Source organism: Sceloporus undulatus, chromosome 2 (assembly GCF_019175285.1).
Source record: "Sceloporus undulatus isolate JIND9_A2432 ecotype Alabama chromosome 2, SceUnd_v1.1, whole genome shotgun sequence".
In the NCBI taxonomy this organism is placed as follows: Eukaryota; Metazoa; Chordata; class Lepidosauria; order Squamata; family Phrynosomatidae; genus Sceloporus; species Sceloporus undulatus.
Window position 1 is genome coordinate 86,923,446 of NC_056523.1, and position 19,554 is coordinate 86,942,999.

At 41.6% G+C, this 19,554-nt stretch overlaps 1 protein-coding gene across 5 annotated transcripts in view; it reads right to left on the minus strand.

Annotated features, from left to right (window-relative positions):
* The window catches only part of LARP1 (La ribonucleoprotein 1, translational regulator), a 111,824-nt gene that overhangs the window by 35,332 nt on the left and 56,938 nt on the right, over positions 1-19,554 (minus strand). For 3 of the 5 annotated variants that reach the window (XM_042454876.1, XM_042454879.1, XM_042454880.1), the window contains exons 2-9: positions 17,618-17,679; positions 14,575-14,640; positions 11,722-11,896; positions 9,146-9,277; positions 8,659-8,814; positions 7,683-7,845; positions 6,864-7,008; positions 6,062-6,236 (exon numbers count right to left, since the gene is read on the minus strand). In XM_042454876.1, coding sequence (XP_042310810.1) covers positions 6,062-6,236; positions 6,864-7,008; positions 7,683-7,845; positions 8,659-8,814; positions 9,146-9,277; positions 11,722-11,896; positions 14,575-14,640; positions 17,618-17,679 — 1,074 coding nt within the window. The remainder of the gene's footprint in view (positions 1-6,061; positions 6,237-6,863; positions 7,009-7,682; positions 7,846-8,658; positions 8,815-9,145; positions 9,278-11,721; positions 11,897-14,574; positions 14,641-17,617; positions 17,680-19,554) is intronic. The other 2 variants (XM_042454878.1, XM_042454877.1) reach the window with 2 other exon arrangements.

Sequence of the window (19,554 nt, forward strand, 5' to 3'; positions counted from 1 at the left end):
TCATTCAGAGTAGTTGGCCAATTCGGATGAGACTGAAGGAGTTCTGAGGCGAGGCCTTGAATGCAGAGGAGATGTTTGAGGTGGAAAGGATCCAGAGGGGGCCTGAAGAAGGGCCTTGGAGACCGGAGGAGCCTGCTGGAGCGGAGCTGAAGAAGTGGATGGGAGGGCCCACAGCTGGTCTGCGTGCGACATCGTTGAGGGAGGCCGGGACCGTGAGGCTGTTGCCAAAGTTGAGGTCATATGGGAAGGTAGATAGCGCTCATCGAGCTGGAAGGTCTGAACGTACCATCCAGCTCAAATTTCTGAAGGGTCAAGGGACAGATAATAGGTGCCTGTCTTGTCATCAATAATGAGATCTTGGCTAGAAGGCTCTGGGAAACCGCAAGAGAGATCTTCCTCGGGTTCTTCTTCAAAGTAGACAACTTCGGAGGTTTATGAGAGACGGTTGGTTGGGACACAACGAGAAAATGCTACATCTGGGTCTGGGAGCTGGTGAGGAGAGGCTTCAAGCTCAGCTTCGGACAGCTGGTAGGGTTCAGGCAGGCCCTGGAGGAGGGGGAGAGATTCGGCTCGAGGTGGGGAGCAGAAATCATCCCGAGATGGAAGAGGTGTCCCAGTCTGGACAGGCATCTGTCCACATGGTACCGAGCTCAGGTTGATGTCAATGGGTGCCGAGGGGTTTTTGGTAAGGGACCGATGATCTGCCTCTTAGGTTGTTGGAGGGTCGAGATTGTTTTATTCTTATGGTGAGAAGAATCTCTGCCCTTGTCTTTAGATGACTTGTGCTTCTTTTTGTTGGACTTGGAGACACCTGAGGATTTTTTCCACTTGGGGGAGGGCTGCTGCCCAGAGCCCTCATCATCAGTCTTTTTCTGTTTTTCATGAGTAGGACGCCATGGAACTTCAGAGGAGGGTTTGCCCTCAGCAGAAGGAACCTTGGCAGGGACACAAGAAACAGAGGGAGGCTTGAGAATCTGCCTGTATAGCAGAGAATGAAGACGCGTCTCCCTGTTTTTCCTGGCCTAAAGGGTAAAGGCCTTGCAGTGAGAGCAGGTAGAGACATTGTGACCCTCGCCCAGACAAAGGAGGCACAGAGTGGCCATCCTGACTGGGAATTTTGCCTCTGCACTCAGTGCACCTCTTGAAAGAGTGCGAGAACATCGTTGAACAAGCTGAAGGGACAAGATGAGAGAATGGTCAAACAAGCTTTATAATATCATTGATCAAGCCAAATCACTATCCAAAGAGAAGTCAAGTAGAAGTGTGGTCAAAAGCGGAAGGAGCGAATTCCAAGCAAGGTTCCCTGTGCTGCTCACGCGGCGGGCAAAAGGAACTGAGAAAGGGCGGGAAGACACTGAGCCGATGTAGAGGGTGGGCGGAGCTACTGCCAAAATGTCTTCCCTAGTGATTCCAGTATGATCTGAAATTCCTGCGCAGGCACAGAATTACCCATTTGTGTGCTTCCCAGAGACCATGAAGAAGAAATATGGCTACTTCTTCTTTCTCTAGAAAAAGTTGCTACTTAAAACTGACTACATCAACTACTTTGAAACCAGAAGTATTCCCAAACTACAACCCAGTTTCTTAAAGGGCAAGAAACTCCATCCAGAACTGGTGTTTCCAAACGTGGGCAGCATGTCTCCTGACAAACAGTATTTCTGTCTCATCCAAATTAAACCTCAGATTCTTTTAAACTGTCACTCCCCAGACAACAGCTTGAGATCTCCACAGCCTCCTTGGTACGGGAGATCTCAAGCTGGGGTACCATCAGCACGTTGATGATGATATCCCAAACACCAGATGCCTTCTCTTTGTGTTTTCAAACAGATGTTAAAAAGCTTGTGGGCCAAAATGGAACACAGAGAAATTTTACAACAGATGTTTTTGGCCCAGTAGATAGCACAATGTCAGATGTTACGGGAGATGGCAGAGTTAATGCACAACACCCAGATGTCCCGAGAAGAAGATACAGGGGAATGGAGTTGGTTGGGAACAGTCCCATTAAAGATGTTAAAAATGGGCCCAAATGACGATCCCAATGCCTTTTTAAACACATTTGAGAGGATAGCAGTGGTGGCCAAGTGGCCTGAGGCACAATGGACTTTCTAGCACCCTGTCTTACTGGCTCACTGAAGGTTGCTGGGGCCAGAGATTATATGAAAGTGAAAGAGGCAATATTAAATACATCAAATATTTCGGAGGACCCTTACTGCAGAAGATTAAGAGAATTGCGTTGGACATCAGGATTACACCCATGCACTTTAGGTCAAAAAATTAGAGCAAGTGCACTGAGATGGCTTAAACTTGCAGTGCATTAGGCATCAGAAGTGGCTGAAATCATCATAGTGGAGCAGTTTGTATTAGCCTTACCCACTCATGTGCAAAGCTGGGTCTGGTGTCACCGCTCAATACTTTGGAACATGGCACCAATTTAATGGAGGCCTATGTAGTATGGAAGGAATAGGGGCTAAACTGCCTAGAGGAGGCACAGCGGATATAGGTATGAATAAGTCTCTAACAAAAATGGAAGGAAGAAGTCAAGGATGTAAAGAAGGAAGAGATGTTAAAAGCTGGCCAGGTATGGGACCCGGGAGACAAGAAGAAGGAAAGCCTATGTCTGGGATGGGAGTACATGACAGCAGCCAACACCCCATGACATGTTATACCTGTGGGATGGAGGGACACATGAAGAGAAATTGTTCTGCAATGGAGTGCTCCTGGGTGGATACCTGGGAGTCACCTCAGGTGAGTAAGGAACGTAATTCAGTGTTTATAATTTCAGTCAAAGTTAATGGATACCAGGTCTTGGCTATATTCAGGATGTAATCAGGTGCTAATTAGGGGTAACATGGGAAAAGAAGGGAGTGAAGAGGTGTGTGTGAAATGCATTCATGGTGATGTTAAGCCATGTAAGACCACGCAGGTGGAGATGGTAGTACAAGGGAAACATCTAACCATGAGGGTGGCGGTGGTGCCTTTATTAAGATACCAAGTATTATTAGGGAGGGAATGGCCTGATGGGGAACAGGTGATGAGGCAGCCAGAAATTTGGATGGGAGAAAGTGAGGAAGAGCAAAGGTTTGAATTGACAGGGATAACTTGAAGACAGGTAGTACTATGGCAACGGGAATTATGCTGCTGCACAATCAGCTTTGAAAACAGTGAAGGCTGAGGGTCAAAGGGATCTGGGGTTTTCTGGACCATATTTTGAGATGAGGGGAGATTTATTGTATACCCAACAATAAAGGGGAAGGAGCACAATTGGTAGTCCCTAGCTCTTTAAAAAGAGAAGTATTGAGAGTAGCACACAAAATACCCATGGCAGGACATCTAGCATATAGTAAAACTCTGTCAAGAGTCTTGCAGAGATTTTTTTGGCCAAGAATGTGTACTGGGGTGAAAAGATTTTATAATTCTTGTCGTCAGTGGCAACTGCATCAACCAAAGGGAGCTCTGGGGGCCCCCTTAATACCTATGCCTGTGGTTGGCAAACCATTTAAGCAAATAGCCATGGACTTTATAGGACCATTCAAGAGATCAACCGCAGGGCATGTCTATATTTTGGAAATAGTGGATTATGTCACAAGATATCCAGAAACTATTCCTTTATGCTCTATGCACGCCATAAGTTAGTTCAAGAACTAATAAATGTATTTTCTAGAGTGGGATTTCCCAAGGAGATATTAACGGATTGGGGCACTAGTTTTCTAAGTAAAATATTAACTAAAATATGAAAATTATTGAAAGTGAAACCGTTGAAAATATTGATGTTCCACCCACAATGTAATGGGTTGAACGGTTCAACAAGACATTAAAAAACAAGTTGCGTAAATTCATGGCAGACCACCCATGGCATTGGCCTAACTTGTTAGGCCCATTGTTATTTGTGTACCGGGAAGTACCCCAGACATCCTTAGAACTCTCTCCTTTTGAATTGTTATGAGAGATGACCTGGGGAGAGCTGGGAAGAGGAGCCTTCTAACAGTCATAAAATGTTACAACAGATACTAGACATGAGACATCATCTGAAGGAGATGGCTAATATTGCTCAAAATAATTTAAGAGAAGCTCAAGAAAAAACAAAAGAAATATTTTGATAGACGGGTAATACCCAGAGAGTTTCAAGAAGGACAAAGGTTATTTTGCTGCTTCCTGATTCCCAGAATAAATTGTTTGCTAAATGGCAAGGGCCTTTGAGGTTGTAAGAATGGTGGGTCCTGTTGACTATGAGATTAAAATGGATAATCGTAAACAAATATTTCATGTTAATCTTCTGAAGGCCTGGTCTGAGAGAGAAGTTATGTGGGCTTGTACAGAGGAGTCAGAAGACGAGGAGGTTGAGATGGCACCCAGTCTCGAGACAAACAAGGGGATGGGGATAGCTTTCTATTTGGACTAATATCAGTTAGGAACAACAAGAGCAGGTGAGACAGATAGAGTATGATTTTCATGATGTGTTTTCCAGCAGACCAGGATGTACTAATTAAATAGAGCACTGAATAGCAACCCAACCAGAAACATTAGAATTAGTACGGGTACCTGCTAAGCCTTGGCCTTGGCAGATGCAAAATGTGATTAATCAAGAGGTACAAGAGATGTTAAAATTGGGCGTCATTGAAGAATCTAGTAGTCCATGGAGGAGTCAACCAGTAGTGGTGCCAAAACCCAAAGGGACAGTGAGATTTTGTGTAGATTTAACTAAAGGCTAATGGCAGATTTCATTGCCACCAGAGGATAAAGAAAAAACTCCCTTTGCTACCCCAGTAGGATTGTTCCATTTTACCAGAATGCCTTTTGGATCATATGACGCAGCGGTTACTTTTCAAAAGCTTATGGAAAAATGTTTGAGTCCCATTAGTAGTTTTGCAGCCACTTATATTGACAACATTATAATTTATAGTGATAATTGGGAAGTACATATGCAGCATCTGCAGAGAGTGTTATAGTTTTTAAGGGAAGCCGGCCTGACGATAAATCCTAAGAAGTGTGCTATTGCAAGGAATTAAGAACACCGAGTGGGGGCGGGGAACATATACTCACAATAGGACAATTTGGAACTGTTAAAACAGCTGCAGCGACTGTACATTAAACGTCAAGTTAAGACAATTTTTAGCTTTAATGGGGTGCCATAGGAAATTTATTCTTGGGTTTTCAAATATTGCGGCACAAATTTCAGAGGGAGTGTAACCCCATCCAGCACAGGCCAAGGCCCTATTCCCTAATCTGTTTTACAACTGACCTTGAGCATCTGTCTTGTCTGAATTAAGTTTCAATTTGTTTGCCCTCATCGAGGCAATCGCTGACAGCAGACATTGGTTCAGTACCGAGACAGCTTCCAGAATAAGATGGAAAGGAGAGAGAGAGAGCTGGGTGTCACCACACCCCAAAATGACGACCTCTCCATTGGCTTCTATGTAGATGCTAAATAACAGGGGGAACAGAAAAGAATCCTGATGAACCCCATAGACCAATGGCCAGAGGGTCAAACAGGAGTCCCCCGACACCACCTTCTGAGTTTGCCCCTCTAAGAGGGACTGAAACCACTGTAAGACAGTACCCCCAAGAGGCAGCCCAGAAAGATACCACGGTTGATAGTATCAAAAGCTAAAAGATCCAGCAGGATCAACAGGGACACGCTCCCCCTGTCCAGCTCCACCAAGGCGACCAAAGCTTTGTTTGTCCCATAACGAGATCCTAAAACAGATTGAAATGGATCTACATAATCAATTTCATCCAGAAACTCCTGGAGCTGAGAGGCTGCCACTCACTCCAAAATCTTGTCCAAGAATGGAATATTAGAGACTGGCTGACAGTTACTGCAAAGGGCAGGGTCCAGGGAGGCCTTTTTCAGTAATGGCCTCACCACAGTCCCCGTTAGGCAGGATGGAAACTTTCAGTTCAAGAAACCCTGGATAAAATAACACAGTTTTATTTCCTTTTGTGTAATGATGGTCTTCCAACAGTACCTTGGTCTTTTGTTCAGTAGCAACAGCAAACTTCAAACTATATAGACACAGAGAGAAAGATGTTTCTAATGATACTGCCATCAAGCAGAACTGACCTGTCTCCTTTTGGAAGCTCTGCCTTGGTACAAATTCAGGACAGTTGATTAACTGGGAGAAGTCAGTTTGTGCATAGTCTGTCATTGGGGGGCCAGGTAAAGGCCACTTCTCTGGTTCTTCCTTTCTCCTTATCTTCTGATCCACAATTTCTACAACTTTGCTATCTTTCAGTGCCTGCAAAACAGTCATTTAACAGTCACCAATAGCATACTAAAGCAAGGAAGGTCTGAAAAACTGCCATAGACAGGCTGTGCTGCTGTGTCCTACGTGATGAACAGTGACACCGAACACCTGCAGGAAGAGGCAGCAAGTAACTACTAATTAAGAATGCAAACGGATCTTTGAGGTACCTTTGAGACTAAGTGGGAGAAAAAAATTGTATCATAAGCTTTCATGTTACTTCTTTCACACATTTAGTCTCAAAGGTGCTGCAAAGATCCCTTTGCATACTGATATTCCAATCTGACACAGTGATGTCCCTGAATTCTACTAATTAAGCAGTAAGTAAAGAACATTAAACAGAGCCATGAACTCCTCTCACAGAGTAATCCTAGGAATGGACAGAAAAGAGTCAAGGCAGAAGCCCTGCATTTCCCAGTGCCATGTCAGCCTGTGTTTGATGGAAAGAGGGGTATCATTCCCCCCACACTGATTTTCACGCCTTTTAAAAAACATATTCCTCCTACAGATTACAACTGGAGAGAACTACACCAGGACTTGTCTAAGAGTTTGGACACAATATTTCAACACAATTAGCTCTCAAGCCAGGCAAAATGCAAAAGAAACAGGATAATTGCTCACCTTAACTATAAGACCAACATCTGTAGTAAGAGCCTGTACTCGATGGAAACTGGCAATGAGAGTAATGGGAAGAAAACCTTCTGAATCCATCTTCCGCCTCAGAAAAAAGTCTCGTTCCAAGTTGTCAATACTGAAGTAGTACTCTCTAGATACAACCAAATAACAGAACATGAAAGATGTACACATATCTTCACTATTTGATACCGATATCACTTCAGCTCTGGAAAACTAACTTTATCATGTGTATTCCATTTATTTATAGCCTGCTTTTCCCCAAAAATTGGAACACAAAGCAGCTTAAAAATTAAAAGAACAATACAATTAAAACAAGCACCTGAACTGATACATCACCTGAGCTGGTTAAAACCAAATTGCTCCTAGTTCTCTCTATATATACATTACACAGGTCTTTGTAGAATACAAACATGTGTATCTAAATCTACACAGGCAGAGGTAGACAAAGTGTGATCTTCCAGATGCTTGAAATCATGGGAGCTGCAACCCAACATCATCTCCAGGGCTGCACTTTGGTCATCCTTATCCTAAGGTTGCAATCCTAAATCTATCTGTTCTAGAATGGTTCTAATTTCAGTGGGTGTAATCAAGACTGCATTATGCTAATGATATACTTTGGTCCTCCTATGGTTCTGAACTTCAATTCTCAGAAGTCTGAGCCAGAAACTTCAATGGTCAGAAATGACTACCATTCCACTCACAGAATGAATGCTGGAATCCATCCCGGCCCCTACTCTATGGAAACATATCTGGGCTTTCTAAACAACCAGGAAGGCTAATTCTACAACCAAAATCAATACGTACATCTGCCTTTTGATATAGTCCTTAAGCAACTCCTGGTCAACACTGTACAGTTCAGTACTGCTAATGTTGTCAAAGTAATAAGTGATATTACTGGTGTACTTCTGAGTGCGGGAACCATCAGAGCCATCAAATTTCCGGTAACTATAATGATAATCAAAGTGAGCTGCAGAGGGAAAAGAGCAAAAAGGTATTCCTTAAGGCCTGTAGTTTTCCAAGATCATTTTGCATTCTACACTGTCAGAATCCACAGTGTACTTACTACACATCTAATTTAGGAGGTGGGCAGAGAAATGCTCTACTGAAACTCCGATGGATAGGGAATAATTTAAGCCAGATTTTAATGAAATAAAAATGAAAGCGCCTATGACATTATTTTAATTAAGCATTATTATAACCACAGAGGCTTACTAAATAGATATTTCTTCAATCATTATTGTACATAAATTACATGTTCCCAGAAATTTATAACATTTGGCTTCTGCTTCAGATGCTCTTTACAAAGCAGCTTTTTAGCTCAAAACAGTTGATAGCAATTACAACCAGTTTCCAGTGGCACTGAACATCTGCAATTACTTTCCACGCATGAAAAATGCTGCTGTTTACTTTAATGGTATACTTCTTGTTAATAACTCAAACTGCATTGAATCACAGCCCAGGAAAAACAAACCAGCTATCTCCCAGTCCACTGACATTCCAAGTACAGTGCGCCCGTGTTATATGTGGGCATGCTATACGCGGGTTTGAGCAGAAGCTCAAAGTTGTGTGGGAGCGCGTGGGGAGCCGCCGCATGCACAAGACCATTCACTTGAATGGGGCTTGAGTATGCACAGAATTTGACTTATGTGGGGGGGGGGGGGGAGGTGGTCCGGAACGGACGCACTGTACAAGCAGGAGTTTGCCAGCATTTTATTTATGCCATCAGCAACATCCTCTACACAGAAGCATGCCTGTAAAAATATTATGACCTTATACGTACAGCGAGTACCTCCTCTTCCTCTCCCTCTGCCTCGTCCCCTGCCACGGCCTCTGCCCCTGAAAGCACCACGGACAGCTGCCCCCTCACTCTTGACACTAGATGTTTCATCATGGTCAAGCCAACTCCCACGTTCATGTTTGTTATCCAGATGCCAACCTGCAAGAGAATCAAGCAAGAACAGAAAAAATGTCAGCTAAACCCAGCCTTTACAGCCATGAAATGATTTACACAGAGATCTTCAAAGAATTCTAAAAGCTAGTCTTCACTACATTACTCAATATCACATGAGCAAAATTAACATACTGTTTTGATAAGGAGCAGGCATTTCCCACCAATTAGTAGTATTTGAAATACTAGCAAATGCCAAGTATTTGAAATAATGCTGCAGACCAGATTGGACTATTGTGTAGAGAAATGAAGGGTCACTAATAGCCTGAACATTATGAAAATTAAAAAAAAAACTTGTTGAAGGCATCTCCACTTATACCTTTTGAATCACTTCTGTTGTTGGAAGGGTGCCGGTGCTGTTCATTTTGTCTGTTGTTGCGGGAAGCAGTTTTGTCTCTTGGTACCTCAGACTTCATGTCTATCTGTAGAGGGACCCATTTATGTCTGCTGCCTGCAAGGCAAAAATTACCAGCTAGTACAAATCTTTTTAAATGATTATAAATGTATTCACAGCCTTTCTCTGATACACTTTGGAGGCAAAAACTGAATTGGACACTTCAGAAATTCCAAAGACGAATAAACAACTTAAACCTTCTAAAATCAGTGGAAAATAGTGTTTAGAGTACTAAATGTGAACCGAATACACCTGTTATTCAGGTTGCATTTTAGGGGTCCTGGGACAATACATACAGAAGTATGGAATAGAACAGAAGGAAAACCTTAGCCAAGAGAATTCTGGTTCCTGGTTTAAAACCAAGCTTGGCTGTATTCCCTAGGGGCAAACATTTCTCTTCATCTGGATCCTCGGTCACTGAGAGAAAAGGCAAATAAATTGTTGCTGAGGTAACCAGACCATGGCCAAGCTGCAGAACAATGTAACAGTAAGAAGATGGAACAAAACTGGACATTTGTAATGGCTCTGCACCCAGAATGTACCCTCATAAGATCTAGGATCACATCAACTGTCCCAAGAGAAAGGGAAGGTTTCTCTGGGTAATAATGAAAAGTAGTTTAATAAACTCTTCACCTCATCTTTCATCTACCAGTAAAGAACTACTTTTTTTCCTGATGCTTTTGTGATCATTTTTCTCAGGAATATAGAGAATCGATTTTACTTTTAGATTTATTTTTATTTTCAAAAAGTTTTCTTTTTTCCACAAATGATTTCTTTGCTGAATTTTCCACAGTTCTGATTAATGTTTGTTATTTTTAAGACAGTACTGCTTCTTCATCAGGACAGTGATTAGAAAACTGTTTTCAAATTATTCATCTTACTTTTACTTTAGACCCTTGTGATCTGACTTGACAACTTTGAAAATTCTGTTTTCAAATATTCTCTTGTGTATCACAAATATTCTATATTTTACACATCTTCTATTCTTAATATTAAGTTGATTTCTTAGGCCACACAATCCTTTCTTTCTGGATCAGGTAGCTACAAATCTTTTGTGAAGTTTAGACTAAACTCCTACACAGCGAGGAACGTTGCAGACTTCAAACTAGAGGGCTGGCAGGAGATACAGGGCAAATACAGAGTTTAACAGAGAAGGACTAACTGTATCTAATTTTAAAAGATGTTGTCTAGGATGCAAGTGCAAGAGCCATTTCATCTTATGTAGTCCAAGTTGTTTCAACTTTTCCTTTTTCATATAATAAAAAATATTTTCCATGCATGTAAAGTTCTCTGTGTTTTCCTAAAGTCCATTTATTTACTGTACTAGATAGATAGATAAGATAAGATAAGATAAGATAGATAGGCCAAGGCTTTATATTGTGACCTCAGTTCAAAACACTGCAGAAATAATTCAGTTTGAGACCCCTTTAGCTGCCCTGACTCAGTGCTAGGGAATCCTGTGAATTGTAATTTATTGTGGCACCAGAACTCTCTTACAGAGAAGGCTAAATGTCTCACAAAGCTAGAATTCCCCAGGACTGAGCCAAAGCAGTTGAAGCTGTCCCAAACTGTATTTCAGCAGTGTGTTTTGGACCTTCGTCTCCAAAAACGAATTTCTGTTTGTCTACTGTGATTTAAATACATCTTTCACAGCTATTGCATCTGAAAATAATCTGACTATCCCAAGTTATACTCTCACACCTAAAAGGGCTAACGAAGAACTTCATTTTCAAGATATAGGTTCAGAGCAGTCATGGACCTCACAAAGTAACCTTGAGACCATCACTACTTCTCAGCCTAGCCTACCTCACAGGATTAGTGGGAGAAAGGTCTGTGTGCACCATCCTACATTCACTGGAGAAAAGACAAAAACTAAGATGAAAATCTTGCCTACTTCAGGCAGGGCAAGAAAGAGCAGAGGTTAAAAAATTAACCCAAAAAACTGGGTTGACTTATACCTCAAGGACAGCCCCCAGGGGATGGAGGGAGATGGAGGGGTCAGTGCTGGTTCCCCAAGCCTCAGCCCCACCTTAGCTGACTCTCAGAGGAGATGAGAAAAACAGGCACTTGCTTCTCAAGTTTTCCCCCCAGCTAGGCTGTCTCCTGAGGTGATAGCCAAGCTGCGGAGGAGGGGAAGGAAGGATGCTGAGAATTTTATCCTCGACTTATCCATGGGCCATATCAAAATCCCTTATTTTGGTCCCAAAAGCTGCCCTTGACTTATACATGAGGTCGACTTATCCTCAAGAATAGGTGGTAGTTAATGCTAGAAAATGGCTGAACTTTGTAAAGCCAGAGCGTAGAAACATTTCTTTTGGGGATCCACAACTGCCAGAATCTCCTAGCATGTGTTCCTGTGCACATAATATGACTGCAGACTGCAGGATCCTGGGAACTGAAGCGCATCAAGTAACTTCTCCAGGTGGAAAAGTTCTAATAATACTGTAAATTCTCAAGAGCTTAAACCCCATGCTTCATCTCTCCAAAGAGTCTCTTCTCACCCTTCTTCTTTTGAGCTGATTTCTGGTTGTCATCGTCTCCATTCTTTTCTTCCCCTGATTCATCTGACCGTGTTTTCATGTTTTCTTTGCCATCACTTCCTTCCCCCTTCTCTTGCTCCTTCATGTTTTTTTTAATAGGAAGCTTTCGTAGAGATTGGGACTTGTGTGGCAGCTGCTAGAAAGGACAGACAAAACACATGAGATAGAAGATCACAACGGCGGCTCAAAAAAGGTTGTAACAACTGTCTTAGCAAAGTAATTGAGTTCCCCGACACATTCACAATCGGCGTGATCTGTCCAGAAGACCCTGACAGTGATTTGTCAAGAAGACATGGAATTTGGAAGCCAGGAACAATAGTTATCTTCCGGAGAGCTTTCATTCATAGACAACAGAATCTTGACAGAATAAAGTTTGGAAAGTAAAACATTACTACCCCCAAGTAGGAGATAAATGAAAATTACTTTGGCCAAGTTAAGAGGACGAGTGTGCAACTGAGGCATAGGCACAGCAGAAACAAGGTCTTTCCAATGATTTCTGAATCATTTAGAGGTCTGACAAGCCAGTACTGGTGAATGAAGACAGGGCAAAATACCAAACAAAAGACAGGGCTGGCTGACAAGAGCCCACTGCAAAGCTGGAAATCTACTGCCAAAGGAGAGGGAAGCCCAAAAATAGAAGTGTACTTTAAGCACTTCTGCATCTGTGTTCGTCTCTGAGTAGTTACATCACCCAAATTAAAGCCCTGCAGCAGACAGCAATACAAGTGCAAGACACTGGCTTAAGAATCTGAGGTTGGTAGTAACCACTTCTATCTACTTCATGCACTTTCTACAGCAGTCCCAGCTTTGTCCAAATGCTTTTGTTGATTTATCTCTCTCTACAGCAGTTCACTGTGGCTAGATTTTAGAGTAGGTTTCAAACTGCTGTCCCAGAATAGAACCACTGAGCTAGACAGCATGGTGGACAGGGAAACCCTAAAAGGAAATCCTCTGCCTTGGGACCTGTAATGTGCTATTCCTGGCTTTCTCCTAAGCAGGGATTTAGCACCCCCAAAAAGTGCTGCTCAGATTGGACTCTTACTTATATGATGCAGGAACAGCAGACTGGGACACAACATATATTGTTGCTTCTTTACCCTCTAGATAGGATGTCCACATATCATGGATACATATTTCTGTACTCATGTAGAATATCCGACCACTTTACAGCAAGAATGTCTGTTGTTCTGGTATCAAAGTAGTACCTCATATGAAGGTATCAACAAAAATGACAATCCCACTTAAAAACTAGTTACAATATGGAGATGTTTAGCTTCTGTTGTATGACTGAGTGTGGATCCATGTTTTACGCTTGTGTGTGGATGCAATTAAACCTTTTTCTTCCTTCACTTTAATTTCCAACTGAAAATGTAACACTTTTTATCACACACACACACACCCAATCAATCATTTAGAATAGACATGGGCAAATCAGTGGTTCTGGGGAGGCAACATTTTCACCATAGAACCCTCTGGGGTTACACAAACAGCTAAAAGAAAGAAAGAAAATGTGTAGGAGCCTGTTTAAACAAAGAGAATTTCTAATAATGATCTCAATTTTGACTATAACAGGCTAGTTTTGTGCTCATACTTATCACAGGACACATGGGATTAATACATTCACCACAGCAAAATTAGTATCCTGTCCCTCTCCTGAGGCTTTCACTATTTTTAACAGATAGAGGCGGAGTGGGGGGGGGGAGCAGAAAGTTTGTCCACCTAAAAAAAGGTGGATCAGAAAGACTGTGAAGAAAATAGGAGGTATACAGAAAAAAAAAGAGATGGCTGTAACTGCATACATTTTATAGGAAGAACAATCTTGCAATAATTTATCACAATATCAACAAGAGAACACTTGTCTTCTTTCCTTTTTTCACTTGACAGAACCAAAAACACTGATAAAAATAATGGATAATCTTGGATTAACAAGTGACATTTTGTTCACTATACAGAAGATTATTATTTAACCTATTTTGCAACTAATTTGCTTTTTTAAAAAATCAGTTAGCAAGTAAAAATACCTTTGCAACCAACAGAGCAATTCAATTCAAAATTGTTACCAAATTTTGTACTTAATTGTTATTTGACATTTCTCTGTCAGTATTCTGTATCTCTGGAATGTTTGCAGTAGTGCTTAAGGATCCAGTGTTGGAGAACCTATGGCACGCGTGCCAGAGGTGGCACTCAGAGCCCTCTCTGTGGGCACAGAGTTTGACAGAGTTTGTTAGTATAAAGCCAGAGGAACTTGATACTAGGTGGGTTTTGGGTTGCAGTTTGGGCACTTGGTCTGTAAAAGGTTCGTCATCACTGGATACACTTAGGATGCAATTCAATACATACTTACCTGGAAGTAAGTGAACTCAGTGGGGCTTACTCCTGAACACACATGGATAGGACTATGATACAAATAATCAAAGTTGATACCATTACCACCCATACCATGCTGAACATGGCCACTCACATGACATCTAAAGCAGGGAGGAGGACTAACATTTGATGGGGGATCATCATTAGAATACCAGGGATTTTAAGGTAGGAATAAGGAATAATCCTGTCAGAAACTGGTGCTTCAGTCACCACACTGTCAGCAGTCAAAGCCTGACAATGCTGGGCTAGGTAGGTCAATGACCTGAATCATAAGACATGTTTACATTTGTATATAGCAATCAATTTTACTGAACAAAGGACCTGCAAAAAACAGAACTGCCTTATTTTGGATGAAATGTTGTTCTTTTGGAACCATTTGCATCCACGTCCACACCAAAACACACACAGAGAGAAATTCCTTCTTCCTCATGTCAGAATATGTTTTACCTGTACACTCTTGTGAGCTATTTCTCCTGGTGTTGGCCAATTTGTGGCATCCCCAAAATCACCAACCTAACATGATAAACAGAGATATCCAATCAGAATTATCATTTAACAGCTGCTTTGTTTGTACAATATTTTTCCAGCATGACAATTAAATTGTAAAAAATATTTTACTACTTTAATGACTTTTCAAGAATCTGTGTGGCCTCCAGCACTGCACATAAGCAAGCACATATAAAATGTCTTCTTTTAGTTCTGCATGTAAAGCTTATCTATTGTCCAAACTTTTAATCCCTTTGAGCTGTTCACCTCTAACTGTAATTTTCATTGCCTTGTGAGACTACACTGATTTATTACTCTTTAAAATGCAATGCAAAAGAACCACAATTCAAGGTTTAAGTTATATACATATAGCTTAACACTGTTTTTCCAAACACAGTGCCACCTAGTGAACAACTGAACAATTTACACCAAAAGCACTAAGTGCTTGAAATTGAAATGCAAAATTAGGTAAGTATGACATTTAACTGATATAAACAGTTAAGGGAGTTTTCAAAGGCAGGTCCTAATGGATTTGAACCCTATTTCTTGCCTTCTAAGGATATGTTCTGATTAAACTAATTTGGGACCCCAGGACAGCTCTGCACATTTCTAGAAATGCCAAAAGTAGATACCAAATGTCTCTCACGTAACCATGCACATATTCTGGACAAGACACACCAGTCAAAGAGATGTGTGGACACACTAGAGCTTCTGCACCCCTTCTTTGACAAGTTGCCTTGAAAATCCAAACCTTCCATTTAGAAGACTTCTAGTCATTTGTGCAGCTGCTTCTCTATACTTCCTACAATATGCAAAGCCCGTGTAAGATGTGATTTATTTATTCAAAATATTTGCCTAAGCAAAAAGTTTGGCTCACCTCTTTTATATGAATGGGCCTGTGAAACTAGCTATCTGCAGTTGTTGCCTTCCAAATAAGTAGAAGTAATAAAGCAATCACTGGCAGAGGCCATTTACGACAAAAGATTAAAAAGCGAGGAAGAGGAAATGAGAGTCCACCTAAACATCAGGGATAACTTCTTGATGGTAAGAGCTGTTTGGCAATGGAATAATCTGCCTTGTAGTATGGTGGAGTCTCCTTCTTTGGAAGTTTCTAAACAGAGACTAGATAGCCATCTGCTGCAAGTGATTCGATTGTGTATTCCTGCATGGCAGCATGATGGACTGAATGGCTCTAGAAGTTTTTTCTAACTTTATGATTAAGTCATATCCCTAGGAGGCAGAGCTCTTTTCACAACACTGTACAGTGCTCCCTCGGGTTACGAAATTAATTCGTTCCGCCGCGCCGTTCGTAACCCGATGCATTTCGCAAGCCGAAAAGGGCTTTCCGTTAGCGCTGGCAAGCCGCGCGTTTGAATTTCGCGCCGAAAAAAAATTCGTAACCCGAAAAAACCTTCGTATCCCGGAACAGTTTTTTCCAATGGAACTTTTTCGTATCCCAGAAATTTCGTAACGCGATCAATTCGTATCCCGGGGTACCACTGTATAAAATGCTACTCTCACTCTGGAAAGATTTTAGCTCTTACACATGCAATAATAATCTTTTTCCTCCTTTCCTTTCATTTGCTTGTTTAACGGGCTGTACAATGCTAACTTTCACCAGACCTCACCTCAGTTGTTCCCCACCTTTTTTTGGTGGTTTGCAGCAATTATGTTTTCAAATGATAAGAATTACTGTGTTTAGACCTAGGAATGCTAGTTGGCATGTAGGTGTTACATTCACTGGACTTTGCCATGAATCAGTGTTCATCTTGGCAGAACCTCTGATTTGCAAGCACATCTTGAGCTTTGCCCTCCATGAAGCCCTGTAACTGAAGATGAAATCAGTGGCATGTATATCCTGCTTTCAGCAGTTTCCTTTCTCCAGCCCTTGATATTCCAATTTGAATTCTTACTGTCTTCCACTACAAGTTGAGTCTCCCTTATCAGAAATGCTTGGAACCAGGAGGGTTTTGGATTTTTTTGGATTTTGGAATATTCGCATATACATAATACTGTATCCTGGAGATTGGACCCAAGTGTAAACATGAAATTCATTTATGTTCTGCATGCACCTTAAAAATATAGCTTGAAGGTAATTTTTATGTATTTTTAATAATTTCATGCATGAAACAAAATTTGTGTACACTGAACCATTAGAAAAGCAAACATGTCACTATTTCAGCCACCTATGTGGACAATTTTGGAGAATTTCAAATTTCAGAATTCTGGACAAGGAATACTCAACCAGTCAAACAGATGACTGTAAAGACCACTCTAAAACTTGTATTGAAGCCACCATAATGCAATCAGAAATCTTTATCCAAGATGTCACACCTCATATACAGGAAGGGAAAAGAACAGTGTAAGAGTAACAGGACAACACTTATTTAAATAGAGATGTATTTGACACAATTTCAGTGAGTGCTTCTTATGCCTAGGGGTTTCATTCTGCGCCCCCCCCATGGATGAAAAAAATGGGACCTCAAGTCCCGTGGTTTTCAACAGCAGCGTGCACATGGCCACTCTGCACCAGCCATGTGGACTTGCAGCCATTAATGGCAACAGGGCTTGCTATCCACAAATGCTTAAATCCGCAGATGGCAAGCCCATGGTTGGGGAGAACGGGCTGTAATGAATTTACTGATGTGCTAAATGGTGTAAAAGAATACCTGGACTCAATCATAGGCAAGGGGCAAAAACTTTAGCAAGGAAGTGAAAACAAAAACAAAAAAACCCCAAATCTAAACTGGCAAGATTTATCTGCAAAACGCAAACATGCAGAATAGTGCTGAGGACCTGTTGATGTGGTTTATAGTTAGTAACAGGCCCACATATTTTGATATTCAGCAAGTGCCACATTAATATGGGCTCCACCCTCTCACACAATTTCCAGCAACAACAATTTTTTTTTAATTTTTATCCTGCCTCTCCTGCAGGATCAAGGCAGCTTACAACAATCTATATATCTTTCACCTATACACAAAGAAAACATGCTAGTACTTACCTTGCTTCCTTTCCGTTGCCTTGGGTTTGCTGCTTTCACCACTTTGGCTGGAGTTGAATGCTCTGGTGAAGGGGAAAACACCAAGTATTAGTATGCTGCGTTGATTGTTGAATAACGAGACCAGCACTGTGCAGAAAAAACAGCATTCCATCTCTATGGTATCACTCCATGCAATCGCATTTAACATCATTGTTGCCTTCTAGGAATTGTCTAGGTTATCCACTGAGAGCATTCCCCCGCATTTCAAATGTACTGGAAAGATAAGTAGATTGGAATATGATATTCAATTTCAATAGGAGGAACCAAGGGTTAAGGTATGTTCCTCTAAGTAAGCCTGCACCCAGAAAGTTTCCTTTACTCTCAGATAGATTATTAACAGGATTTGTCCTTGAGCAATTCTCCCCCGCTTTAAGAATGGGCAATACCTACATTTTCAAGTTTGGTGTGAAGAGGATGTTAAAATTAGATAAAACCCACTTTTCAGGACAGGCTGTGAAACTGCACCCATTAAGTGTAAAGGCTGCAAATCACTCGCACTTGTGAATAAATACGAAGTAATGCATAGACCATCATCTGCTCACATCTTTCTTGAGAAGAACCAGCCTTTTAGTGGATGGAGTCGGGGACAGTCCCAGTAGATGGACCACCCAAAGGCAGGAAGTGGGAAGAATGACACTTTTTCATTATAAAATCATCAATGAAAGCTAAAACATAGGGATTTCCATACAAACTCCGAATATTTTTTAAAAACCATAAATAATTATGCATTGTGTGGGGAACTGTGATGGGCCTGGGGCCAACTGCTCTGCCACTGGATCCTTCTGGGGGCTATATGGACACCAAGAGGGGGAACCTCATCTCCCCAGAGATAGCTGTAAGTCTACTTTTCTGATTTTGCAACAACAACAATAATAAATAATCACATTTTCTTTAAATATCAAACTGTACATGGATGAACTGCCACTCCTGAAAGATCATTGGCAAGGCAATTCACCATCTCCCCACCTTTTTGACCAGAAAATGAGTAGAGTTGGAATTGTTAGGGGTGCAATTAGCCCACTCCCATTATAAATCAAGATCCCGCAATAAATGGTCTCAATTAAACCAGAAGACAATCATACAGGAAGTTACAGAGTATTCTCTTAACTTTGTTGCTAGCTTCAAAAGCATTCTCTTAGCAGTTATAGCAGTAACAGACGGTACATGGGCACACAGAACGACATGCTCTATGAGCACACTTTTTTGCACTTGAATAAAAATGCTTCTTATGCACAGCACTGCTTCTGTATTAGTAAATAAAAGGAAAGCAAATTCAGACACAGCAGTATCACACAGCCAACTGAATAAGCAAAAAACAGACCTTAAGAACTAACATTATAGCATGAGATTTTATGAACTGCTGCCCACTTCACTAGCTGCATCTTCATCCTGCATGTAGTGAAGCGAATTACAGTCCAAGAAGGCTCATGCTAGCTACCTAATAGAAGTCAAATGTGCAATCACTTCCACATTTGTCTAGTCTAAGAACCGTAACAGGTAACTTGTGGCCATGGAAACACTTTCTACATCTCTCTCTCTGGCTTTACTTCACGAATGAAGATTCAGGAAGGACTCATCCCGCGCTTTCTACAAGCACATTGATGACTAAAAAGGCCAATCCGAGATAGACAAGTCCGGTTGCAGAAAGCACAGCACAAAGTCTCCTTGGGTGATGTTTCCGGATTGTGGTTCTTTCTGCGTTGTCGTTTCTCTTCGAGACTCGTTCGGCGTGAGCTTTCAAAGAAGGCTGCAGCATCGTGGATAGTGCGTCTCCATGCCTCCCGGTGCGAAGCCAGGGTGGACCATTGTTGGTGATCAATTTGGCCGAACTTGAGATGATGTTTCAGGGAGTCCTTGTATCTCTTCTTTGGGGAACCCCTCTTATGCTGACCAGTGGC